The sequence below is a fragment of the Asterias rubens genome, chromosome 8 (genome assembly GCF_902459465.1).
Source record: "Asterias rubens chromosome 8, eAstRub1.3, whole genome shotgun sequence".
Taxonomy (NCBI): Eukaryota; Metazoa; Echinodermata; class Asteroidea; order Forcipulatida; family Asteriidae; genus Asterias; species Asterias rubens.
This window is the reverse complement of record NC_047069.1, coordinates 6326831-6354683: the sequence shown is the minus strand read 5'-3', so window position 1 is coordinate 6354683 and position 27853 is coordinate 6326831. Positions and strand designations below refer to the sequence as shown.

General features: G+C 39.0%; 1 protein-coding gene across 3 annotated transcripts in view; it reads right to left on the bottom strand.

The window, feature by feature from the left end:
- LOC117293271 (probable phospholipid-transporting ATPase IA) overlaps positions 1–27853 on the bottom strand; it is a 60134-nt gene that overhangs the window by 3480 nt on the left and 28801 nt on the right. The window contains exons 8-33 of one of the 3 annotated variants that reach the window (XM_033775503.1): positions 26862–27065; positions 26343–26454; positions 25761–25817; positions 24836–24944; positions 24434–24561; positions 23393–23626; positions 21874–21985; positions 19746–19828; positions 19068–19117; positions 18044–18113; positions 16714–16798; positions 15625–15812; positions 15034–15124; positions 14007–14161; positions 13504–13586; positions 12674–12968; positions 11532–11606; positions 10527–10649; positions 10060–10200; positions 9386–9442; positions 8358–8465; positions 7406–7494; positions 5887–5988; positions 3590–3622; positions 1685–1776; positions 677–720 (exon numbers count right to left, since the gene is read on the bottom strand). In XM_033775503.1, the coding sequence (XP_033631394.1) occupies positions 677–720; positions 1685–1776; positions 3590–3622; positions 5887–5988; positions 7406–7494; positions 8358–8465; positions 9386–9442; positions 10060–10200; positions 10527–10649; positions 11532–11606; positions 12674–12968; positions 13504–13586; positions 14007–14161; positions 15034–15124; positions 15625–15812; positions 16714–16798; positions 18044–18113; positions 19068–19117; positions 19746–19828; positions 21874–21985; positions 23393–23626; positions 24434–24561; positions 24836–24944; positions 25761–25817; positions 26343–26454; positions 26862–27065 (2920 nt within the window). Of the gene's footprint in view, positions 1–676; positions 721–1684; positions 1777–3589; positions 3623–4979; positions 5029–5886; positions 5989–7405; positions 7495–8357; positions 8466–9385; positions 9443–10059; positions 10201–10526; positions 10650–11531; positions 11607–12673; positions 12969–13503; positions 13587–14006; positions 14162–15033; positions 15125–15624; positions 15813–16713; positions 16799–18043; positions 18114–19067; positions 19118–19745; positions 19829–21873; positions 21986–23392; positions 23627–24433; positions 24562–24835; positions 24945–25760; positions 25818–26342; positions 26455–26861; positions 27066–27853 lie in introns of those variants that run through there. The other 2 variants (XM_033775504.1, XM_033775505.1) reach the window with 2 other exon arrangements.

The following is a 27853-nucleotide window of genomic DNA, read 5'->3' as shown; positions in this document are numbered from 1 at the left end:
GAGGACTGAAAACTTAAACCAAATGTCATGAAAGGCTCCACCCAGGTCGAAATTCTAGTTGAACCTAGTTAAACTGGGTTTAACTGGAACTAGTTGAAAACCAGTTGATAAACTAGTTAAACACAGTTAAAACCAGTTGGTTTAATATGGAAAATGGACAGACACCAACTGGTTTATAATTTAAACCTAGTTGAACACAGTTGAACCTAGTCCAACCCAGTTGAATAATATGGAAAATGGACGACTTTTGTCACTATCCAGTTGAACCAGTTGACCCCAGTTAACTAGGTTCAACTGTAATTTTGACCTGGGCAGTCTGAGGTGAAATTAGAACCAGGGTCCACAGAGGTGAAAAGCAGGGAAAGAGAACACTGGGTCAACATGATTCCCAAAATATGTTGAAAGTCTTAAAGGAGGATGTTTTCCTTTTCCTTTTTTTTTCTTTTCTTTTTTTTCTTTCTTTTTAAGCAGGATTCAAAAGCACTGATTTATTAGTATATCGATAATGCAGAAATGCATAACAAAATCAAATTTGGTGTTGCTGGGATAGGATAATTTGCGACAAGCTGTTTCCCCCTAAACAATGGGACACTATTAACAAATCCAAGCTACATTTATTTCCCCAAATTCCTGGTCATATGTTATGAGAACAGAGAAATAACTCATCATTACTTACCTGTGCAATAGCTCCGTGCTCCTCTTGTGAAAAAGCATATCCGTCTGTTGTAAGGGGTGCAAAGTGAGGCAATTAATACCACATCAAAAAAGACTCACACCATTTCTTATTTAAGAGAAAAGTATTTTTGCAATTCAGAAGCTTAGTAGAACCATGAAGGAAGGAAGAGAAGGAGTTCGAACGACCCACAAAACCACAGAGTAACAATTATAATAAAAATGAACCATTTTTGTAGAGCGCATATCACAATCACAGAGAAGTCCCTATGCGCTTTGAGATGAAAACAAAAGAGAAGCAAAAATTAATAGAGATGTGAAGTAACAAAAAGGATACCCTGACAAATTTTATCACGTCTCAAAAAAGTAATTTTTTTCTTTATTATATCCATACAACATACGACACCATATTTGAGTGAAGAACCAAGTGTGCACGCGCAAACTCACGGACGCCAGTTCACCCTTTGTTTGCGTAAGGTATGTGGGTGATTACGAGGTGTCGTAAAACGACCGCAGTACCACGGCTTCGGCTTTTGAAGTCTGTTCGTTCGAGCTCCTTCTCCTCCTTCCTCCATGGAGGGACACAGCAATAATGGTAAAGTAACTTGCTCAAGGACACAAATGTCATAACCAGGACTAAAACCCACCCTCTGCTGATCAGAATCAACAAAGCTTGAGTTCTGTAGTCTCATCCGCTCGGCCACGACATGGAAATTCAAACTGTAGTCATAGTCAGTCTTTTAAAAAATTAGACTTGTCTGATTGCACACTTCAATTTGTTTTGTTAAAGGGGATATTCAAACCCAGATATGACCTTTAATTTGACCTCTTTCTGTGAATGAATGTAGGTCAAACCTTGCAGCCATTGGTGGCCGCTATGGGCATTTTGGTACAAGCCCCTTGTGGCCGCTATGGTCTCGAAAGGGTAATAAACCCTTAATCTAGTGGAGAGTAATAACCCATACAACAAACTGTTAAAGGTAGAGTAAGAGTTATTTAAAATACAACTTACGCTGTGATAGATCGTAGTTTTCAGCAACTCTCCTTGAGGAGCTTGGTTGCCTCTTGAAAAGTTTGTTCAGCAATCGTGAAGTCTCATTGAAACTGGAGTGAGCAAAAACAAACAGTCAAGCCAAAGAATTCTCATTCATTTCGTCATGAAGTATTAATCAGTGCTGCCTTATGGGTGTAAATCATGGACACCAGCATCTGTTGTAGAAGAACAACTTGCTACACAAGAATGCTACGCCAGGTGCTTGGTGCCGGGAGGGAGAACCACATATCCAACTCAGATCTCTATCTCGGGTTCCCCCTAAGCTTAGTGCAAAATCTGCGCAAGAAGAGTTAAGTTTGAGCTTCTAAGGATACCAATCCAAATAGAAGAAAGTGTGACAACAAAATTAGAGTCTGAAAAAAAGTGGAGGTTAAAAGACCTACTGGGCTGAATTTTCTACAAGCAACTCTGAGCGATAACTTGTTACCACCTTTAACCTGCTTGTGGCTGAAAATATTGAAGCCACGCCCGTTTGCATCTTGATTTAGAACCAGGCAACACAGGGCAATTTTTTACAGGCAACTTTGGAAGAACACAAGTAAATGTGTCTTCAATCCCCATCAAAAATATGTGAACATTTAAATGTGATTGCCCGTTTCTTCTTTGCCTGTGCCTGTAATATAAATTTGGTTAACATTGTTACTAATTGATTTTGGTTTGAACAAAGAATGATTGACTATTGACCCAATTCACCTGGCGTCATCATCAAATAATCTTGGACGTGCCATATTGGTGGGCAGTGTCACTGTGCATTATTCAGTGAAGTGCACATTTTAGGCGCCGCGTTTACACAGAAAACCAAACTACCCACCAACCTTGTGAGCATGGCATCAGTCGCCGCATGTGATGCTCGTGCAAGGGGTCACTATAGAGGGATTTGACCCAATGACCTCAAGAATGACATCCTGGTGATCTACCAACTGAGTAATCTAGTCCTAATGTTAGCAGTCTCCCTATTTTGTCAATATCTTTGTATGGGGGTGCCATTCAGAGAAACCATGCAAATGTTAACTATCATGCAGCCAGGGATCACACCTAAGTTTACGATACCAGCGGCCGATTTCACGAAACACTAGGATTAATCTAATCTCAAGTTAGGACGAGTAAATAGTCCTAACTTAAGATTAATCTTAAGGTTTATTATGTTACAGGGCAAGGCTGGGACTTGTCTTAAGTCTTAAGATAAATCCTAAGATATGAACAGTTTGGTGAAATCGACGGCATGGGATTATCTTGAGGATGCAACTTTTAATTTCAGGTATCAAATAATAAACCACAAGAGATACTAATCAAGGAGAAAATTTACACTCAGTTTCCGTTGGGTTAATTATCTTATAACATAATTATGTGTACATTCTGTTAGTGTGAAATAAATGTCACATGTGATAACCTTTGTGTCTTTTCTTGGCAAAAGTTCAAATAAGAACTTGCCGCAAGCTAGACAAGAAATTAATCAAACAAGCCAGAGCAAGCCAATAGAAACAATGACATTCAGTTCCGATACAACAGGGCCCAATTTCATAGAGCAGCTTAAGCACAAAAAGCAGCCCAGCACAACATTATGCTTACCAGAATTAGGATACCAGCCAAACTAACATGTTCAATGTACAATTTGTGACTGGCATCCTGCTCATTTCTGCTAGAAATGTGTCAAGCAATACTGTTTTTCTGCTCAAGCATCACTGAAATTGGACCCTGATGTTGGTAGCCTCAATCAAGAAGAATAAAACCCAAAGAGTAAAAATCCACACCAAACAGTTAGTTTAGACTACAAACTCGGACTACAGGATTAATCCTTTAACTACAGATGCATGCAGGAATAATCCTACAACTACAGATGCATGCACACTATCAATTTCTTACCCTTGTGCAGCCTTGCCGCCCAATGCATGTAATCTATGATCCAAGATGGCAACAAAAGTTCAAAGAAATTGTTATATTTTAGCCATTTCCTGTTAAGCAATCTTATATATAAAAAAAAAAAAAAATTGTTGTTGTTGTTGATGTTAATAATTGTTGTCCCTGTAGGGACATCTTTTGTTCTTTCTTTTGTCCATGTAGTTAAGAACCTCCCATAGACTTTGTACACAAAATTCCTTGTGGAGCACCCAAGTCTTAAGAGTTCTGTAGAACAGGAGTCGACGGACCCTCTTGGCTTTAAACAAGTGCAGAATATATATGATTACATATACATATGCACTAACAATCCTGTGCTACCAATACCTCCAAAACTTAGTTTAAACTCTTCAGAAGTGCTCCCACATGTATCCCAAGTCAAAATAACAGAAGCAACTTTTTAGGAATGAAGACATTGCGTGGCGGAGATGCAACTGAGCCAGGAATTGAACAAGGTGCACAGTGGTGAAAGGCAAGCGCTTTACGCACAAGCCAACCATGCCAACCCCTGTATCCTGTCTTACTAGCAAAGTCTCGAGCCTGGAACTGAACCAGGGGCACAGTGGTGAATAGCGAGCGCTTTACGCACAAGCCAACCATGCCAACCCCTGTATCCTCTTCCACTAGCAAAGTCTCGAGCCAAGAATCGAACCAGGGGCACAGTGGTGAAAGGCGAGTGCTTTACGCACAAGCCAACCATGCCAACCCCTGTATCCTCTTCCACTAGCAAAGTCTCGAGCCAAGAATCGAACCAGGGGCAGTGGTGAAAGGCGAGCGCTTTACGCACAAGCCAACCATGCCAACCCCTGTATCCTGTCTTACTAGCAAAGTCTCGAGCCAGGACTTCACAAGCAGGTGCAGTAGAATAGAATAGCCTAGAATATAATCCATCAAATATTACCCTGATGAAAACCCTCAAACCCAACCGTGCCACCATGTCTTCAAATCGTCGGAATAGACCTTTCCATTGTTGATAAACAAACCGCACTGGTTGGCATTTTCCACCAAATGTTGGCTAAACATCCACTCCCTTTTTTAATAGAATGCTCTGACAAAATTCAACATTTTTGTGTAAACTTTCAAATAAACAAAGTATCTCCCATGATTGGTTGTTTTGTTTTCTCAATTTCTATTTTTATTTTTTAGATTATTTGTGTGACATTGCTACAAACTATGGCCATCTACTTTTGATTTGGAAATTAATGGCTTTTTACAACCTCTGTTGACAAAAACTTGGGCTGGCAAAAACTTGGTCTGTGTCATTGCAATAGAAAGGTCTATACAGCAGATTTCTAAAGTGTACGGCTACAGCATTCCACCATTAGTGCAAGAAACCCTGAATACGTTAACGTTTGATTACAGACGGACTGCCTTACCCCTGACCGGCCGATGAAATTGCATGTAGACTGATAAAGGTTTATCAAGAGTTAGTTAACAAAATAATAATAGCAGAAACAACTGGGTCAAATTTCGCTAAGCTGCCTTTAAAAAGTAGCTAACTATGGTCACCAGAATCAGGTTACCAGGTTCCATTTGCAACTGGTACCCTGCTCATGTTTGCTAAGCAGAAATGTTTGGCAATATTTTTCTGCTGAAGCAGCTGGGTCCAATTTCGTAGCGCTGCTTAGCGACAGATTTTGTGCTTACTGTGCAATTTCTATTTCATAGCACTGCTAATTGTAAGCACAAGAAAAGGCATGTAACCTTTCGGTGCTTACTGACGAAAATAAATGACGTCACAAGGCAAAATCCACAGTAAACACACTTTCTGCTAACCTGTGAAATACGCTAAGGCTTAGGCAAATTTTTCTGCTACAGTAAGCACGCAAATTACCTTATCGTTAAGCAGCGCTTTGAAATTGGGCCCAACGATTGGAGCATTTAACAACATTATGCTTACAAGAATAAGATTACCAGCCAAACTAACAGCTCATGTGTACAAATCGCGACTGTTATCCTGCTCAAGTCTGCTTTCAGCAGAAAGTTGTTAAACTTTTTTCTATTGTACATTATCAGCAGCTGTAGTGCTTCTTAAGTAAGTTTCTATTTTTTGGGGGGAGTAAATACCAAAGGTATATCCACCAGTCAAAACAAATAAGACTTTTGAACTAGCTTTGATAATTATTTCAATCTCCTTCGATTCCCGGTCAGAGTTCATATCACACTAATAATAATTTATCAGGCCAGTTTGTGTCAATAATTCACCCTCCTTCCAAACATATCTCTTTCAGAAAATAGACTGGATTCCATTTGACTATACTCACCTCTTTCTGACGGATCGTTGTATTATTGCTGTAGGGTCGAGCAAGTTGCCTTCCGCTTCCTGCACCTCTTCAGCAAGGCTCTTAAATAAGGTTCGCTTGAAACTGTGAAACAAGGGGAAATGGGGATGATAATGATATGGCTAGAAGAAAGAAAACCAGTTACTAGACACCCTCTCAGAGCCATGTTTCAACGGTAATTAGTAAGCCTGTTTGACTAGTGTGACTATGTAGGTGTCAAAGTCGTGACTATTGATTGCTCAGTTAGGTTGCGACTACAGTTATTCAACCTTTTGGTGCCGCCATGACTACTACAAAGAAAGTCACAACTACCTGTTCGGTGAACCAATTGTGTCGCTCATGACTTTTCTTACTTAATGACTTAGCTGATTAGGACTGGGTGTCCCTTGGCCTCCTTTGAAAACCGTCCCCATTAAGGTCTATTTCTAGCTAAATGCTCTGGCTCATGAAGTGGAATGTTGGCATCACGACAACACAATCAGACGTCAGTGACACAATCCTTCAATCCTTTTCAGCATGAATTTTATTATATTGCACTAGCAGCAAAAAGTATGCAGCAATGCATATTTGTACTTAAAAATTAGCCTCAAAAAGTTGCGATTTTGAACTAGTCGACTAGGTCAAAATCGCAACTTTTTGAGGCGCGACTAGTTGAGTAGTTAACTTCACTAGTCGCCAAAGCCTGGTACTAGCTGATACTTCAACCTCTCATGCTGAGCAGCTATAGTCACACGCACACACAGATCATTGTTTTTTGATTGGTAAAGCACAGGTCACATGTCCTCCTTTTTTGGGGCATGTATACTGCTGCAACACTGCAAAAATTTAATATTGGAGTCCAACATGGATAATTATTGGACCCTTTGTAGCATAGTTTCTAAAAAAATATTCTTACCCAGCCAGTTCGACCAAGAACAAGGTTGTGTCATGACAGACAAGGTTGGTGTTTACATGGAGTAAAGTTTAGAATTTTGTTTACACAGATTTTTCAGAGAGTGGGGTAGATGAATTTCTGTGTAACAAATAATGAATGCATCTGAAAGCCATTATACACTTTCGAAAAAAAAAAAAAAAGTTCAAAGATTTACAGGTTTACAGAAGGTCATGGTGAAAGACTTCTCTTGAAATATTATTCGATGAAATGCTTTACTTTTTGAGAAAACATTAAAACAATTAACAACTCTCGTTGTCAAGAATTACGGATTTATTTTAAACACATGTCATGACACGGCGAAACGTGCAGAAACAAGGGTGTTGTTTTATATAAGTTGTGATACACGAAGTGTGGGCCTTTGGACAACACTGTCTACCGAAAGTGTCCAATGGCTTTAATGTCTTTGTGCAGAATATAATCAATCGGTGATATCTGGCTTTTTAATTTCCTTGGCTTCGTCTCGTGAATTGGAAAAGCCAAGGTTTCACTTTGCGACTACATTCTGCGACATTACACACAAATGTAGCCAATATTTGTAAATATTGTTGTTGTTGAGAATTGACTTACGCTTTCCAGGCCACGTCTCGCCACAATGCCACCACAGGTACAAGGAACAGCAGCATCCAGAACACACCGCAGGAAAACACCTCATAGGCCTACAATGCAACAATTAACCACAATAAAATAAATAATAATAATAGTCGGTTTTTATATAGCGCTTTATAAACCGTATCTCAATCGCTTCCACATTATTACCCCTGGTCACTGGCCCTTAAATCATTCCTTAAACCATCTCAGCTCCCTGGGGAGTATACAGCCTGTGTCGCCAAATGTGTAGCGCAATCAAGGCTAATCAATCACAAGAACCAACTCTGCCCTCACAGATACCCATTTACCCCTGGGTGGAGAGAAGCAATTATAGTTGAGTGTCTTGCTCAAGAACACAAGTGTCACGACCGGGATTTAAACCCACACTCTGCTGAACAGAAGCTTCAGAGCTTGAGTTCAGTGCTCTTGTCCGCTCGGCCATGACATCTTGAAAAAAACACCATAAATCCCATTTAAGTACACCCATAATAGAATGCCTCTTACCACAACATCATTGCAATAGTGCCCCCATCCCTTGAAGGCACTGGACACTATTAGGAATACCTCAAATCAACTGTTAGCATACAAACTTACTTGGTAACGAGCAATGGAGAGCTGTTGATAGTATTAAACACTATGTTTTATTGTTCCCCCGTCGTAGGGAGTCACAATACTTCAGAAGGAAGTAATGTAGTTTTTTTAATAAACTAGCAGAAACACGCCATAAAAAAAACCCAAAGAATATTTGTTTTTAAAACAGGCAAAGGCATACATCTAAAAGCAGACATAAAGTTTAAAATTTGCCGAGCAGCCCCAAAATTAATTTTAAGATTGAATGAGGTTAGCGTGAATTTACTATATCGCTCAGTTTTGCATTTTTGTATTTGAAAGCCAGTAGTGCCAAGTGTGGTGAGACACCATATACTCTTACCTGTCCGGCCATATCAGCGGCAAAGGTGATGCTTGGGTAAAGGGCAGAGTAGACAGCAATGAATATAAACCAGGAGATAATGCTAAACCACATGGAGAAGTGCACCGGCTATTAAAGAAAGACAAAATATAACAAAATTATACACAGTTCTGAATACAACTTTTTCCCTCTGGCTAAATGGCCAGTTTGACAGTGTGCTTACCTGTGTATGTTCCGACAAGAACTATTTGAACGCCAGGAAAGGAACATTACAGAGTCTTTTTTTTCTAACAACACAGTTGCTGGCCGTGTATACACTTTATGTAATCCACCATATACATCAACTGACAAACCTGTAGAAGTTTGAGATCAATTAGCCATCTGGGTCATGAGAAACTAGCGAAAAAACTGATTACACATTTGCATGACATCGATTCAAACAAAAAATGAATAAAACACTCACTGAGCGATAAACTCCAAAGGGGAAACTAGTTTTATTTACTACTCACCAAATATGACATTTCAGACAGAAGTATTTCAAGGGATGTTTTCAACTATCATCATCATTAGGTTTTATGTAAATCTGTGATCTTAGACAATTATGTAATGTTCCTTTAACTATTTTTTTCCATTTATACCATTGGTCCTTTTTGTTGGTAATCAGCTAATTCTACATGTATTTTCTCTTTCGAATACACTGGACACTATTGTTAATTGTCAAAAACTAGCCTTCACAGTTGGTGTATCTCAACATATGCATAAAATAACAAACCTGTGAAAATTTGAGCTTAGTCGGTCATCGAGATTGCAAGATAATAATGAAAGAAAAAAACACCCTTGTCACACAAAGTTGTGTGCTTTCAGATGCTTGATTTCGAGACCTGAAATTCTAAATCTCAGGTCTCGAAATCAAATTCGTGGAAATTTACTTCTTGCTCAAAAACTACATTACTTCAGAGTGAGCCATTTCTCACAATGTTTTATACTATCAACCTCTCCCCACTACTTGTTACCAAGAAAGGTTTTATGCTAATAATTATTTAACTTACCCAGCTCCAGGCATCCATGGCTAAACCAGCCTTTAGTGTGACTACTATCAACACATACTGAAATCAAGAAGAAGGAAAAATACATTGATTTGAATTTAATTTTCAGCAAAATCAGCTGTGGTAAGGGGGAGCTGTTAATAATGCAAAAATTTATCATTGTCGTGTTAATTATTAAACAAGTGCGAGTTGAGTACAGATAAATATATATAGCGGTTCTGCATCCCATACCCAATGAAGGCCGAGTTGGATATGCAGGGATGTGGTAGTCTGTTAAGCACAAAGCGGGATAGCTTGCGAGTGCAGAGCAAGACAGCTTGCCAACACGAAAGCTTCCGCGTGCAAAGCCTGCTTATGTACATCCGTTAATTGTTGGTTTTGAAAGCCCTACATGGTCTCTGCAATCTGGGGTGTTCTATATCATTTTATCTTTATTTTCTTATAATTTTGATCTTAGTTAGAAAATATTTATATAACAAATTAAAAAAAAAAATTTGAGGGTGGGGGCTTAACAAAATAAACGTATTTCCAATTAAAAACGGAGAAATCACATCCCTGGAAACGGGATGGACGCAGACCAGTGTATTTTCTGTTTTATACAAGCGCGCCAATGGTAACAAAATATCTCCCAGCAAACTTATTGAAAGTCTGATCTTTATCTTTCCTGTTTATCTTACCGTGTAGGCCATGTTGCCCATGAACAGATGCCCTCCTAGTTGCCCATTGGAGAAGGCCACATCCTGATACAGAGCACCAACCACAAACCAGAAGATGAGCAAAGAGTGATACACAGCGTTGGCTGTCCACATCCAAAACACCTAAAGGTAGAGATTGATCCAAATGTAAAACATAGTGTAAGAATTCGCTCTACTTCAGCCAGTTTCACAAAGCCGGAAAGCAGATGTTATTCTGCTTTCCGGCCTTTGAGTTGATACCAACGACCAACTCATTAGAGATGATTACATGGTGTTACCGCAAACCTTTCCATATCGTATTTCCACCATGCAAAGTTTCAAATCCTACAGATGTTATTTGCTTATGAAGCTGGCAGTTCTTGAAAGCAGTTATGCAAATTCATTGTGAATGTGCACATTAAATATAAAAACTTATTGCATGAAACAAAAAATAGAAACAAGCATCTTACCTTACTATTGAAGTATTCTGAATTTTGTGATGGCTTGTACAACTGGGGGAACTTTTGCATACTTTCTACACTAATGTTACGGTCAAAGAGTCCGATGGCAAACGGGGGGAGGGCAGTGAAGGCCTAAAGAATACAAACAATGAATAATACTTAGTGGGGTTGAACAGCCCAGGAATCTCAGTAACGAGGAAGGTTTACAATAAGTAATCATTCTTAAAGGAACACGTTGCCTTGGATCGGAAGAGTTGATCTTTGAAAAGCATTTGTAAACATTTGTTATAAAAGGCATATGATTAGAGTATTATGATCCACACAAGTATCACTCGAAATTGCGTGGTTTTCCTTTTACCTCGTCGACAAACACGGTCGGCCATTTATGGGAGTCAAATTTTTTACTCCCATAAACGGCTGACCGTGTTAGTTCATAAAGTGAAAAGAAAACCATGCAATTTCGAGGCAAATGTGTGTGAATCATTGTATTGTACTTTCTTTCTAATCATATGCATTTTATAACAAACGATTACAAACACTTTTCAAAGACCATCTCGGCCAATCCTAGCCTACATTAGCTAAAGTAATGTTATTATGTAAAAAGAAGTAAGTTTTTATGACCCTAAATTTAAATTTGAGAAGCATTACTGCAGTAACCCTTCTCAGATTGTGCATACCAATTCGGATTATTCTTCCTGTGTGGACATAACTGCTCTGAATTTTCGGCGATATCTCAAAAACGCGGCCACCTTTTTTAAAATAACATTTCACATGTTAGTTTTGTTGCCGTACATGTACATTAAAATATAAGACATCAGGCCCAGTAAAGCACACAAATTTGTGCAGCAAGGTTGTATTTTCTTTCATTATTCTCTTGCAACTTCGATGACCAAATGAGTCAAAAGTTTGACAGATTTGTTACTTTATGCATATGCTAGGATACACCAATTGAAAACACTGGTTTTTGACAATTAGCAACTGTGTCCAATGCCTTTAATGAAGTCAGGAACTCACCAAGTTATAAATTCCAATGCACCACTGGTTGAAGAGAATCTGTCCAGACCAGCCGTTCACAACAGCAAACCAGAACTGAAAATGTCAACAGACAAATACATGATTTCATTTCAATTCAGATCTTAAGCAAATTACTTCACAAAAATAACAGACTGATGAGGAATATCTGAAGTCCATAAGACACCCCAATTTGATGTAAACGCCCGGCCCATGGAGTGTTAATCCTGTTAAATTAGTTGCTTAGGAACATTACAGAATTGGTAAAAAACAAAATCGTGAAGATCACAGATTTACATCAAACTTACCTGGTCTAATGATGACGATAGTAGATAACATCCCTTGAAATGTCATATTTGATGAAAAATAAAATAATCTAACTTCGCGTTTTTTTGGAGTTTATCGCTCAGTGAGCGTTTTATTCATTTTTGTTTTGGCATCGATGCAATGCAAAGTTTGTAATCGGTTTTTCACTATTCTCTCGTGACCCAGATGTCCGATCGATCTCAAACTTCAACAGGTTTGTCAGTTTATGTATACGGTGGATTACATTAAGTGCCAGCAAAACCAATTCTGTAATGTGCCCTTAAGAACTGAATTATGAAGCATTGATAAATGTTCACCCCAATTGATGATGGCAACCAATGCCAACCAACATAATCATCGACCTCCATATTTGATGATAAACAATAAAGAAAGTACACGCATGTATGCGCTGCGAATACCTCTCAGCCAATGACACAACTCTCCAAGGTCAATGATAGACTTTCACGTGTGAAAATTTCATCAATGATGAGGGCAACTATAAGCCTTACAAACAGTCTTTTTGATCTAATTAAACACAAACTTCCACTTTTATAGATGGATTTCACATACATTATTGACCGCCATATTTGATGATCAACAATAAAAAAAGTACACGCATGTACACGCTGCCAAAACTCTAAGCCTCTAGAACTACAAGCTGTCTTTTTGATCTTAATAAACACAAACTTCCACATGGATTGCACATAATTTGATGACAAACAATGGAAAAGTGCACGCCAGACGTGCTGGGCACAATTCTCAGCCAAAGATAGCCTTTCATGTGTGCACGTTCATCAAAGATGGTGGCCAACTACGTCATGTGCAATCCTTTTAATTACCTCCATAATGTACAGACAGATGTTCTTGTAGAATGAGTAGAGGATGACTTTGGATAGGCGGTTGTAGCTCCACACTCCGTGGACCAGCATGAGCTTATGAAGGAAGCGGAACTGCGCAATGGAGTAATCGGAGGAGTTGGCCGCCTGAAGACCCTCCCGACCGCTGATACCTATGCCGACGTCCGCTGCCTGTATCATGCCCACATCATTGGCTCCATCACCGATGGCCAGGGTGATTGCGTGGACATTCTGTTTGACCAGTTCAACCAATTCCGCTTTCTGTCTTGGGGTCACCCTGTTGAAAAGTAAGTTAAGGTCAATCAATCAATCAATCAATCAATCAATCAATCAATCAATCAATCAATCAATCAATCAATCAATCAATCAATCAATCAATCGGAAGACATTTATATAGCGCCAAAATCAACAAAAATAATTCAAAGGCGCTCGAGACAGTTGCATGAAATTAATTACAATACACTTGTTGAAGAAAACAAAATGTTGATAACATTTAAGGTATTACAACTGTATCATTAGATGGCCTTTAATCATCATCATAGTCTTCGTGCATTGTGCAGAAGCCCCTTTCGAAGCATCCTCGAACATTGGTTGAAGTGTAAACAAACTTAATGCAGCCAACCATATCAGAAGACTGAGCTGAACCCCCTTCTCTGAACAATAAGTTAACAGACCAAGCACAACGCGCAGCACACTTACAGTGCACGTGACCACTCGGCCACGATGCACATTGCTATCTTGAGTTTATTTCGGCAAATCAAGAATTAAAACCGCAACAAAATATATCCCATTCCAAGACACCCCATTCTTACCTGCAACAAACAACGGCCTTGCATGAGACTGCCAGATCTAGGAAATCCTTCCTCATGTCAAACTCCAAGGCAAACTTCAGCGTCTGTCGAGGAGTCAATTAAGATACAAAGGTAAAATAATAAGTAAGATTTAAAAAAAATGTATTTTTCAAAGATAGAATGCGCTGCTGAAAAATGCTACAAAATAGTGAGAACAGACAAGTTATAAGATGAGAAAGAATGTGCTTTTAATTTTGAATTAAAAGTCAGGAGTGAGTTGATATTGCGAATGTTATTTGGCCTTTGGTCCATTTTATAATTAGCGCCCTGCACAAACCCAAATCTATGCATGAATCTACACTTTCTGGTCCATACTCACTAATGGTACTAGTATTATTTGTATAAACCATGAAAAGGGCAATTAAATCTTCCCATATTAGGGTCGATGTTCATTGAAATCTCATGGGTCGTAGGGTTTCTCAGGGGTAGTAGGGTTCATAGAGGTCAACAGGGGCAAAGTTTACCTTCCCGTCTATGACCAGGCCGACATCGTTCTGCTTGCCGAGGTCTTCCCCAAACGTGGCGATGTGCCGGCGAAGTGTTTCCCTCGTGTCATCGTGGCTCTCCTCGTTTATTACCACCAGGGGCATGTCCTGAGTCAGCAACTTGCAAGAATAACCTGAAGGAATAAGTAATAAATCCTTTTTATGAAGACTTCATGCTTGCATTTTGACGCCCACAACATTCAAAGGAAATACGACTGAAGTGTTAAAGGATTTGGGTACTTTCTGTAACACAAAACACAATGCCCACAGATATACATCAAACCTACACCATTTGAAGATAATGATAGTAGAAAGCGTACCTTAAAATATTAGTTGCTGAGGTGCTGTAGTTTTTTGAGAAATGAGTAAACAATGTCATGAAAATACGATTTTTACATGCTAAGACAATTTTTGTCATATGATCACTGAGACGACAAGACATTGTTTTACTCATTTCTCAAAAACTACAGCACCTCAGCAAGTAATATTTTCAGAGAACCTTTCTACCATCATTATCTTCAAACTGTGTGAGTTTAATGTAAATCTGTGGACATTGTTTTTTTTTTGTCCTACATAAAGTACATAGACCCTTTAATGAGCATTCTAGTTCACCAAACTCAATTTCTGGTGGTTTGGTCATAAGAGTGTGGGTTCAAATCTCCATTTCGACACTTGTGTCCTTAAGCAAGACGCGTATAATTGAACTCTCTCTACCTATGACGGTAGAGATGGTTCTTGTGATTGATTTCGCTTGGTACAGTACATACTTGGCAGCACAAGCTGCGAGTCATAGTTTATGATTTACAGGTCGTTAACTTTAAGGCCTCACGGTTTTTCGCTTTAACTGAGATTCTGCGACTCCGGTTTGGAATGCAGGACAAAGATGATGTATATCAACAAACTTAATAACAATATCCAAAGTAAGAATGTTATCGATCGTTTACTGTTTTATATATTCACATAAATCTTTCGACCCCCTGGGATTTCAAGAGCTTTTTTAACATACCAACGTTGATGGCTGTTTCTTGCTTGTCTCCAGTCAGCACCCACAGTTTGATGTCTGCCCTCATGAGCGTGTCAATCGTTTCCGGGACCCCCTGATGAGAAGAATTATAGACACAAAGGTCAAAGGTCACTAGTGCAATTTTAATTGGCATTAAAATCAAACATACAGAAAAATATACATAAAATGATTAAAAAACCAAGGATAGCCAAAAACCTTTGAAACTGCTTATTTTCATCAGGGCCGTGAAAAAAAACAGAGAGACAGTCATTACAACACAAATTGAGGACACATTACATGTACACAGGAATTAGTGACGAATGCTAAACAAAATATAAACTCTTAGAAATTAGATTGAGAGCGTGTCGTAGCATGCCATGGCCAGGCTCTGGAGGTGTCACAGCAAAGTGAGGGTTCAAATCCATTATTGTTTCGAAAAAAAGTAGGGAAGGTAGCACATTCTGACGCACAAACCCTGTCTGCTACTTTGGGACTCAAACTGACACAAAGAAATTTAATTCCGAAATGGTGCAAAAGGTAGACAGACGCGCATTTTGCGGTAATCGTCTGCAATTAGTAAATAATCAGACATACATCTTGTAGTTTGTCTTCAATGGCTGACGCCCCGATGAGGTTGAAATTCATCTCAATAAGTTCTGCGGCTTCTTCTAGCTTGGCTTCCCTGTTCTGCATGGCAGTGCTTGCCTTGTAGTAGGTCGCACTCCATTCTTCATAATCCTCCTTCGAGATCTCTCGGAAGGCAAAGCAGAGTGTTCGAAGACCTGGCAAGAAAACAAATAAATCAGACCTCTCGTCCTGGCATTTCCTATATGTTTGGCAGGAGAATCTGTCTTCCCGGTAATTCTGTCCCCCAATATGGCGAACTCAGAATCTTCTGATAGCGCCCTATTTTGAATCATCCTCCTTCAACCTACATTCATAAATACCTAGGACAGTTTATCCATTCTGATTGGTCGAGAGGGCATCACGAGGGGTTGTTTGAACGGATGATATAACACCAGTAAAAAGTGTTGAAACATGGGCATGACACGCGCGCTTGCACTTGTGCTTATAAGAAATTGTCTTCATTCCTATTGGTCAAGAGCAAGAGCCTCGCTCTTCTTCAAGCCTCATTTCCAGCTTTCCCTGGGACCCCGCACCATGACACTCTATGGCGATCGGGCCTTTTCATTCATAGCTCCAACACTTTGGAACAAGCTCCCCACCCATTAGCAGCTCATTCATTGGCCACTTTTAAATCTCAACTTAAAACCCATCTGTTTTGTCAGTCTGGTAATGGTGCTTAGAATCTTCTGTATTTAGCGCTCTTTTATTATTGGCTTTGGTTCACCCCATTGGGGTTTTCCTCCAACATCTAAAACTGAACACCGAATAGTCTTGTGCATATTCAAACATTTTGGTGACCACTTTGGTTCCATGATGAACATTAATTTTCCGCATCAAGAAAACAAACTTATACACTTTAACATCCAACTGTTCGAATGTGCAACTCTTAAACACTTTATTTACACTAATTGTGCTGTTGGATGTGAAATAAAGTACATAAAGTTCCGTAAAAAGAGATGCCTAAATTTTACACTCAACATGAACCTAGTTCTAAATGACAAAAGATTTGTGCATTAACATAATGGGGAAGAAAAGATGAGGTAATTTGTTCTTTACCTTCAGAGGCAAATTCTCCCAAGTGGAGTAGCGTCTCATCTCTATGTTCCTGGTTTTCCCCTAGTCTCTCATAGATCACAGAATCCTGCAAACAGTGACAAACAACACCTAATTTAAATTCTCCCTACCACAATATTCCACCATCAATCTCAAAATAAATTAATCAACAATGGGACTGGGCTCCATTTTACAAAGCACAAATATTCATCTCACAATGATTTAAAGTGTAGAGTGTCACGGCCGAGTGGTTAAGAGCGTCGAATTCAAGTTCTGGTGCAGTCACCGGAGTGTGGGTTGGAATACCGGTCGAGACACTTTTGTCTTTGAGCAAGATACTTTACTATAATTGCTTCTCTTCACCCAGGGGTATAAATGGGTACCTGCGAGGGTAGAGGTTGATATTGTGAATGAAAAGCTTTCGGAGCGCCACGGCAGCTCGGGGCTGTATACTCCCTAATGGGAGCTGAGAAAGATTAAAGGGATGCTTATTGGCCCAATGACCAGGAGACTAATGTAAAGCGCATTGATACGGTTTATTATGAAATGCGCTGGATAAGAATTTGTAGTATATAATAAAGTGATTTGCATGGTGACACCACACTTTACTTAGCAACTAAGATCGATACACATCTTTAAAGGGACTGGACACTATACATGTGGGTAATTAATCAAAATAATTGTTAGCATAAAAACTTACTTGGTAACAAGCAATGGAGAGCTGTTGATATTATAAAACTTTGAGAGAAACGTAGTTTTCGAAGAAAAAAAAGTAATTTTCCACGAAATTGATTTTAAGACCTCAGAGTTAGATTTTGATATCCCGAAATCAAGCATCTGAAACACACAACTTCGTGTGACAAGGGTGTTTTTTCTTCCATTATTATATTGCAACTTCAACGACCAATTCAGTGCAAATTTTCACAGGTTTGTAATTTATGCATATGTTGAGATACACCCAGTGAGAATACTGGTCTTCGACAATAATCAATAGTGTCCAGTGCCTTTAAGATCAGTTTTAGCTCCTTGTCAAAACCGGCCTTCTTTAGTTTTGTAGAGCCTCAGTAATCTTACAAAGGTCGGTATAAGCAGAAAATACTACTAAGCGGAAAAGGAAGAAATGATATACATGTACGATGCAGCATTTAAGCTGGTATCTTTTAGTGGTAAGCAAGATTGTTTTGTGCTTAGTTTCATTGTGTGCTTATAAAAGGTCCTTGAAGATATTCGGCTGTCTGGTTATCTTGCTAGATACATTTTTAAACAATTTTGCGAGTGTGGTAACGGAGGATCTACAAAAAAAAAAACATGATGAGAAAACGAAAAGACTTACAGCGCCCTTGCAGAGAAGCAATATGGTTCCATTACTGGTCCGAACGATGACCGACATTCTCTTTCTGACACTGGAAACACAAAACAGAGTCGTCAAAATAGTTTTGATTTTGAGCATGAATGTATTTATAAGATCTAAACTTGTAGGTTTGACCTGTTAAAGATGCTAGATGAAATGTTTGGTCGATTTGATCGGAAAATTAAGATATGATTTTTAATAACTATTAAACTATTGTTGCACATTCAAGGAAGTTATAAGCTATCATTTATGGGACTGCACACACAAAAATCAGCAAATGATAATATTAATAATAGTATAATATCGTAGTCTTAGATAGCGCCCGTATCTACCAAACAAAGTACTCAAGGCGCTGAGTATATACAAACTCTCAAAAAGATAGGTTATTGCAGTGATGAATTCTGGGCGCATCCAGCAGCCACAGCCAGGAACCCCGGGGCGAACCCCTTTTCTTTTCGATAAGTGCACTGGGTTCTTTTACATGCGTTACACAACACATGAGACCAACGGTTTTACGTCCCATCCGAAGGACAAAGCAATGGCTAAGTGTCTTGCTTAAAGACACAAGTGTCACGGCTGGAGATAAGCCGTTGATAAAAACACTAAAAACAAATTATTGTCAAGATCCGGACTTTGCCTCACGTCCATCAGCCATGTACAAAGTTATGCACATGTGTCACAGTCTTGTACACAGTCTGCGATTTTTTTTATTTTTTTGTTTTTGAAATAGATGATCATTTGTCAAAACTCGCTGAAAGAACACATTCTTACAAATTTAGCTTCAGGTGAAAATTGGCAGCTTTTAGCAGAGTAGGTAAAAATTAATAAAAATACAATATCAGTACAAATAGAAATAAATAAAAAAGGAATAAGAGCAACGAAAACAAATTCCTCATGACAAATAAAAAATGTATTTGAAAAAATAGTTTAAAAAATAAAATAAAATAAAAATGAAATATAAAATATGGAAATACATATCTGTCTCCCAGGTTCTAATTAGGCCTACCTGGTGAAATCCAGTACATTCAGGATGTCATATTTCTCCTGCTTCCCCATCTGGTGAAATAATTCAAACAGCTAATTATATTATTTTTCACTATGAAAAAGGTTCATAAATGTCACAAAATGGCAGCGAGCCAAAAATAGTTTATCCAATTAAAGGAACACGCTGCCTTGGATCAGTCGAGTTGGTCCATGAAAAGTGTTTGTAACCGTTTGTTATAAATGTATAATATGGTTAGAAAGATGTTTTAAAAGTAGAATACAATGATCCACACGAACATGCCTCAAAATTGCGTGGTTTTCCTTTTACCTCGTCGACTAACACGGTCAGCCATTTATGGGAGTCAAATTTTTGACTCCCATAAATGGCCGACCGTGTTAGTTCGCAAAGTAAAAGGAAAACCACGCAATTTCGAGGCAAACTTGTGTGGATCATTGTATTCTACTTTAAAAACATCTTTATAACCATATGCATTTTATAACAAACGGTTACAAACGCTTTTTATGGACCAACTCGTCCGATCCTAGGCAATGTGTCCCTTTAAATAGTCAGTGATTTCAATTAATGTGCAAAGGCCCTCCATGTACAGGTATATCGAGTAATAAGTATAATTTCTGAACATGCTCCAACCGAGTTGTATGGTTTTTCCAGACTTGGCGTTGAATTTGTTTGGAGACTTACCACGTTAATCTCCACATAGTCTGGCGTCCTGACATTGAACTTAAAACCCAATGAATGGGCTGCATCAATCAAGGCGCCTTCATCTGTTGAGAGAAGGAACATGGTGAACCAGACTAAACTCACACTAAAATCAAGCAAACAAACCCAAGCTGAAGATGTATTTACATGTTGGTACTTCTGTCCCTAAACAGGGCTTAAAGACAGTAGACACTATTGGTAATTGTCACAGACCAGTCTTCTCACTTGGAGTATCTCAACATTTGCATAAAAGAAGATGTGAAAATTTGAGCTCAATTGGTCGTCAAAGTTGCGAGATAATAATGAAAGAAAAAACACCCTTGTTGTCACACGAACTTGTGTGCTTTCAGATGGTTGATTTTGGGACCTCCCAATCTAATTCTGAGGTTTTGAAATCAAATTAAAATATTTTAGTGAAAAATTACTTCTTTCTCAAAAACTATGTTACTTTAGAGGGAGCCGTTTCTCACAATGTTTTTTACTATTAACAGCTCTCCATTACTCAGTACCAAGTTAGGTTTTATTCTAATAATTATTTTGAGTAATTACCAATAGTGTTCACTGCCTTTAAATATTACACTTGTGTAACAAGACAGACAAGTTCAGTGGTCTTGTTTTTTTTCCCAGTTATATTTGTTTAAAAAGAATGATGTTCAAATGTGAACTCACAAATATCTTTCAATCCTGCTGAGCACCACCCATAAAACAGAAGAGATAAATATTCTCTTAGTGTTTGTTTAAATGGAACAGTTTAGAAGATGAAACTGAGTTCTCATTTTGATTCTAGTCTCTCCTCGTTTCTTTTTTATTCTAGTCTCTCCTCGTTTTGATTCTGGTTTTGTAAATCAAATCTTGGTCCAGAAAAGATTCTGAGCTACAAGTCCTGCCGTCGATTTCACAAAACTCTTCCTAACTTAAAGGGATGCTGCAGTGAATTAAAATAAAACAGTTAATTTTGCTGTCATTTATTTCTGATATATGTATTGAACATCAATAAAATGTGTTTTGTTTTTCCCCCGACATATCTCACTTGCGTAATTAGCGAATAAATCATGCCCCCCCCCCCTTTTGTGGATTGTTACCGACCCCCTACCATCGACGTCACGTCGGGAATTCAAACATATCGTCGGCAAAAAGAGTCTGGTTCCTAACTACACGCGCCTAGGTACCAGGCCACACAATGCACACGTCTCTATATGCACAAAGCCAGGGGACCCGACGGCTCGGGTTCCCGACATGACGTCACATGAAGGCTCCCTTTTAGGGGCGGGGTGGGTTCCCCTTATCTCTTGAAAACCCCTTTTAAAATACTTGCGCATTAAACAAAAAATTGTAAAAAATATTTCAGGTTTAAAAAGTCATGTTTAATCGTTTAAATTAAAAAAGAAAACCACTGCAGCCACCCTTTAAGACTAATCATAGGACGTTGGACGAGTCCCAACCCTGCACTGTAACATGCAGTCCTGGTCTTGAGTATTTCCCCATAAATTTGAGCCCCCATAAATTTTTTCCCCACAAAAATGTGCATAGTGTAATCACAAAATAAACCCATCCATGTCTTTTTTTTATTGGTTTATTGGTACATTGGTTTATTGATACATGTAGGTCTAAAAACTGGGAAAACTCAAAGCTACATTTAGTGCTGAGGTACAGCAGACTAGTGCACCAGAGGTTCACGTGTCGTAAGAGTGGGTTTGGGTCACAGTTATTCATAAGAAATACAGCAGGTTTGGATAGTATAAAACTATTTGAAATTGTTTTACTAAGAAGTACTGCGGTTATACATGTCGAAAAATAAACCACTCTTTATCCCCACAAATCTTAAAAGTGTTTCTGGCAGTAGCATTTCTCAGATTGCCGTATTCCAATAGAACGAATTGAATAAACGTTTTTTTTTGCTATGAAAGTCACCATCTTATAGGGTAAACCGTATGCGCATCCAAACACAAACACGCAGCAGGCAACATTTCCGGTTGATTTCTACGGCACATGCACGCACACACGCATGCACACGCCCACATACGCCATGTTGTAGGTCAGATATTTGAACTGTGACGTCATATTCAATAGGGTCTATTGCAGATTATTCTTTAAATGAATACACTTGTACCTGGTGACGAGGCCTGGTAGATTATCTCATCACTGTTTTCATCCTTCTCTGGTATGACGGTATGACAAACAGCCATCATGGTTAGGAACATGCGGATATGGGAGGCTGTAGGCTGGTTTAAACAAAAATAACAATGAAAGAGTCAGGCTTTTGTGTCTCAAATCTGTTCATAATGTGTAGTGGTTCATATAGCTTGAGGACAAAGTGAAACAAGCCTGGGGTGGATTTCACAAAGAGTTAGGACTAGTCTTATCTTGAGTTAGGACCAGTTACTCGTCCTAACTTAGGACTATCCATGCAATTTGTATATATCTCCTAGGACTAGTCCTAAGTTAGGACTAGTCATAACTCTTCGTGAAATCGACCCCTGGTCACACAGAAATAAGTCCTTGTATAACTTTAGTAGAGGCACTGCTCTAGAATTGCAAGAGTCGTGGGTTCGAATCCCACCCAAGGAGCCTGTGATATTTTTTTTCACAGGACTTGGGAAAGTACTGAGTATACAGTGCTAACACACATTGGTGTTTGGGTTATTTTTTTATCCCCGATGCAAATTTAACATCTATTATATATCTTTGCGGTACCCGCTGCCAAAACATAGGATTCGAACTGCCTCTAGCTACCGGGCAACCTCGGTAGTCTAGTTGGTAAGACACTGCTCTAGAATTGCAAGGGTCGTGGGTTCGAATCCCACCCAAGTTATATGCCTGTGATATTTTTTCACAGGACTCGGGAAAGTACTGGGTATACAGTGCTAACACACATTGGTGTATGGATTCAAAACCAAAAATTAATATTCTTTATCCCCGATGCAAATTTAACATCTATTATTTAGTAGAGCTGCAAACATTTGAATCTTCAATTAATCAATCAATCAATCAATCAAAAATCAGTTATACATGTTGTTTGTAGATTGCCAAAATCAAAAGTTTTGCCTAAGGCTCCAAGGCACAGTTGAATGTTTAGTAAGCTGTTGGAACAAAGGGTTGTCTTGACTGAAGTAAGTGAGCTGGGGTTGATTTCACAAAACTTGTTTTAACTTAGGATGGATCCTAGGATTTAGGACGAGTCCTAGCCTTAAGACCAATCCTAGGATTGATTTCACAAAACCCGTCTAAGCAGGAGGAGTCCCAAGTAAAAGAAACTCTCAAACAAATTCTTGGATGAGGCTGAAAATGCAGGCAAGTCGCGTTAATTCGTTGTACATTCTCAAATAATTTTCATCTCCTGCATGAGCCAAAAATTATTTTCGTGCTATTGCTTTACTCGTTTCTCAAAAACTACAGCAACTAAGCAAGTAATATTTTAAGGGGAGCTTTCTACCATCATTATTGTTAAACGTTATTGTGTAAGTTTAATGTAAATCTGTGGACGTTTGTGCTTTGTGTCGTACAAAAAGTAGCCAATCCCCATTCGTAATCAACTTTCACCTACATTCATTTCACAGGCAAACGTCAAGCAGACCCTTTTTAAGATAGACAACTGCGTCAAACTGACTGTATCATGGAGGAAAACTTACATGTTTATTCTGAAGATTCTCAAGAAGTTTTTCATGAGAGAGAATGCTTCCGTCTTCTCCATTGGACCCATAGACCAACCCAGCCACAGTGCATCTCTTGAACTCCATGATGTTCTCGGTCAGGGTGCCCGTCTTGTCCGAGAAGACATACTTGACTTGTCCCAGCTCGTCGTTCAGATTAGAGGTACGGGCGTTGGCCGGCGTGTTGGTCTCTTTATGGAACATGTCAATATCCTGGAACATAGTACACAATTGCCAAAGAATAACTTTGCGAAGGTCAAGCAGTTATATAAAGGACAGAACCAGTGATTAATTGGATACAATGGTTTTGTTGGATAAACGTGCAGTGACATAAACTTTCCATAACTGTGATTTGATTGGTCTGAGATGACGACGTGTGCGGCTGACAAACACCACCGCTGACCAATCAAAACACAGACATGGAAAATTACTTTTGATCGTCTGCATATTGTGTGCACTGTGTATTATTCTGTAAATGTAGGTACATGTAATGTTGTTAAAGGATCACGTTGCCTTGGATCATTCGTGTTGGTCTATAAAAAGTGATTGTTACCATTTTTTATAAATTGCATATGGTTGGAAAGATGTTTTAAAAGTAGAATACAATGATCCACACAAGTTTGCCTCGGAATTGCGTGGTTTCCCTTTTACTGTGCGAACTAACACTGTCAAAAATTTGACTCCAATATTATGGCCGACTGTGTTAGTCGACGAGGTAAAAGGAAAACCGTGCAATTTCGAGGCATGTTTGTGTGGATCATTGTATTCTACTTGTACAACTTCTTTCTACCCATATGCATTTTATAAAAAACGGTTACAAACGCTTTTCAAATACCAACTCGACCGACCCAAGGCAAGGTGTTCCTCTAAGTGTGTGGGATTTGACTGCGTATCTTCATGTGTGAAATAAATGTAGGTGAAAGGTGATTTTGGATGGGGATTGACGCAGGCTTAAGGCCACTCTCTAGCGTAAGTCACAAGCCTTGAAGTGTGACGTCAGATCTTCAGACTACAACTTACCGAGCTGATGAACCACGCCTGGCCAAACTTGACCAACTCCAGGGTGACCGGCAAGCTGATCGGAATCAGGTTATTATACAAGATAATGAACGTCAGGAAGTTATAGAAAAAAGAATTGGGCGCCAGATCTGTAAATGGAGAGAATAGAAAGGAAGAAGGTTAAAGGGATTATGTACTTTTTGTAGGACAAAAAAACACAGTGTCCATATATTTACATTAAACTTACACAGTTTAAAGATAAAATGATGGTTAACGCTTCCCGACAAACATTACTTTTTGAGAAATGAGTAACACAATATAAATGTTTACTCAGGATAAACTGGCTTGCCCAAAGAACGAAGTATCAGGTCTAAAACATGGTATGCAAAGATTCTGACAAAACAAATCAAATCCGGGTATTACCTTCAAATCCCAAGTACCAGTCGCTCTCTATATGTTGCCTATTCCACACCTCTGCAGCAATGGAACTGACCAGGGAAAGTACAAGGAGTATAACAAATAGGAACAAGATCTGGAAGAAACCATTATAAACAAAGGGATGTTATAGAAAGGTTTATTGTTTATTGTTTTAAAGGTTTACCATGTAATGACTAAATCTCTAATAAGTTGGGGGTGGTTCTGAAAAGAACCGTTGGTTTCAACTCGTTGTTTCGATCAGTATGCTCTGATCGTCTTCTGGAGAAAGCTGGGGATGTTGTCATTTCAATTGGCAGCAATCAGTGTGTCCTATAAAAATAGGAGATGATTATAATATAATAAATAATAATTTGGGTGTCCAATCATCTGAGAAGCTGAATTCAAAAGATGTGGTTACATTTTTGAGTAGCAGGCATGCAAGAGTGCATTTGGCAGTCAGCATATCAACCCATAAATGACCATCGAGCACAGCTCCTGTTTGAGTCTTCCAGGGGAGAAAACGAATGGGCCAGGAGAAAGCCCTCATATGACTTAGAAGAGAACCAACGCCCAACTTCACTCACATAATGGCCTTAGCCAGAAATAAAAGGGACACCGCCAATATAGGGCTAGATAGCTCAGTTGGTAGAGCGCCGGCACGTTAATCCGGAGGTCGTTGGTTCGAATCCCACTCTAGTCAATTATTTGTTCAACCCCCAAAATCATTCCAGAAATAAAAGCACGGAAACAGTGGTGACAGGCGCATACTTTACACACTAGCCAACCATGCCACCCGTAATATCACCATAACACAACCTTATCAAAACACATAACACAGTTCCTGTAGAAAAAAGGTGTTCAAGCTGTTTAATAAGCATTCCTCCAACTGTAGTTTTTGTAAAAAGGAAAGATTCAGAAATACATGAATTACCTGAGAATTTGTTGTTCTGTCTACGGTTGATCTTTTCAAAGGTGCTGCTTTCGAATTCTGCATAATAAAAATCACAAGTAAGATTACAGTCAAACTGCATATTTAAAGGTACATGTACATGTGTAGGATCATAGATTGGTTTCTGTCAATGTAAGGCTGATCTATGGGCAAAATTCTAAAGAAAGATACATTAAAAGTCACAGCTAAATGCAGTGTTAACTTGCTGAGAAAACGGCAAAAAAACGGTCATGGTAATTTCACATGAATGATAGAATTAGAATTAGAATATTTTATTGTCCGCATTATAAAAAAGAATGTCACACCCATCAACATTTAATAATAATAACAGTCGGTTTTTATATAGCGATTTGTACACCATTTCTCAAAGCGCCGCCACATTATTACCCCTGGTCACTGGGCTTTAAATCATTCCTTAAACCATCTCAGCTCCCTAGGGAGTATACAGCCTGTGTCGCCAAATATGTAGCGCACTAAGCTAATCAATCACGAGAACCATCTCTGTCCTCGCTCTTAATCTATTGATTCGGCTTAAACTCTGGCTCTGAAACGAGTGTTACTTACCATGAGTAGTTTACTTTCATGACCCGTATAGATAGCTATTCCATGAATCCATTGTGTATTCTTGAGTACAGCACCCCGCAGTAGAACTTGCTCATTACCAATTGGTACCGCCCTGCAAAATAGAAACGATCGTACAAGGTTGCGGGTTCAAATCCTACCATGCTAATTCCTGATTTTACAAAGACTTTGTATTCACTATTGTCATCTAATCATTGAGTCTCAATTTCTCGATTTGTGCAATTCTTCATTCTATATGTTAAATCACTATATACGTGATTTAGATTAGCTGTTGCAAGCCTGCCGTTAACTTCTCCTTGTGAGAGCTTTGACGAGTTCCCTCGTCGGAAGATCATCCAAACAAAACCTCTGTTTGATATCTAGGTAAAGGCACTCAATAGGTTGCACAGTTTTTTAGTAGCGTACAGGGCAAGTTGAGAGGTGGTGTTTACTAGACAAGTAAAGGGATAGTGTGAAGGGCGAGCCCTGTTGTCACAATATAAACAAAATATAATGACTTACATTGTCTGGTCTTGTTTAACCCTGATATTTCCCGTGAACTCATACAGATGCCTGTTGGGAGTATCACATTCTATCCTGCCATTGATCTGCGTGAGTTCTTGATCGGAGACTAGATGAGCCGTTTGCGGTACACCCTGCCGTATCTTCAGGTTAGTCTCCCCATCAAGCTGGGCGGTTTCTATGTAACACATGGCCTGTGGTGCACTGTAAACAACAACAACAACAACAACAACAATCAATATTAATTTTGGTTTTTACCCATACACCGATGTGTGTTAACACTGTATACTCAGTACTTTCCTGAGTCCTGTGAAAAATATCACAGGCATATAACTCGGGTGGGATTCCAACCCTCGACCCTTGTAATTCTTAGAGCAGTGTCTTACCAACTAGACTACCAAGGTTGCCCGGTATCTAGACGCAGTTCGAATCCTATGTTTTGGCAGCGGGTACCGCAAAGATATATAATAGATACAAAATATTAATTTTGGTTTTTACCCATACACCAATGTGTGTTAGCACTGTATACTCAGTACTTTCCCGAGTCCTGTGAAAAAAATTCACAGGCATATAACTCGGGTGGGATTCGAACCCACGACCCTTACAAATCTACAAAATGTTGTCTATGTTATTTCTTGGAGGTAAGCTGTCTTTTAAAAAATAAAATATTAGAGATCGCCCGACATCACAAGGTCGGATGGCCACTTCACGTTGAGGACAACACTTTGGCCTGCGGATTTGGGCTGTCAACTCAAATCAACTGTCAACCGGGGCACGTTGCCACCTACTCCTGAGGCTGCAATAGGGTTACCCACCCGACTGTCTATAAGGATGTAAGCATGGGTATCATCCACTAGGAGCTCGGCTGGTAAACTAGAATGCAATATCTTTCCAACTGTTTACGAAGAATTATGATTAGGTGCCTTACTTAAAGACACTGGACACTATTGGTAAATTGTCAAAGACCAGTCTTTTCGTTTGCTTTATCTCAA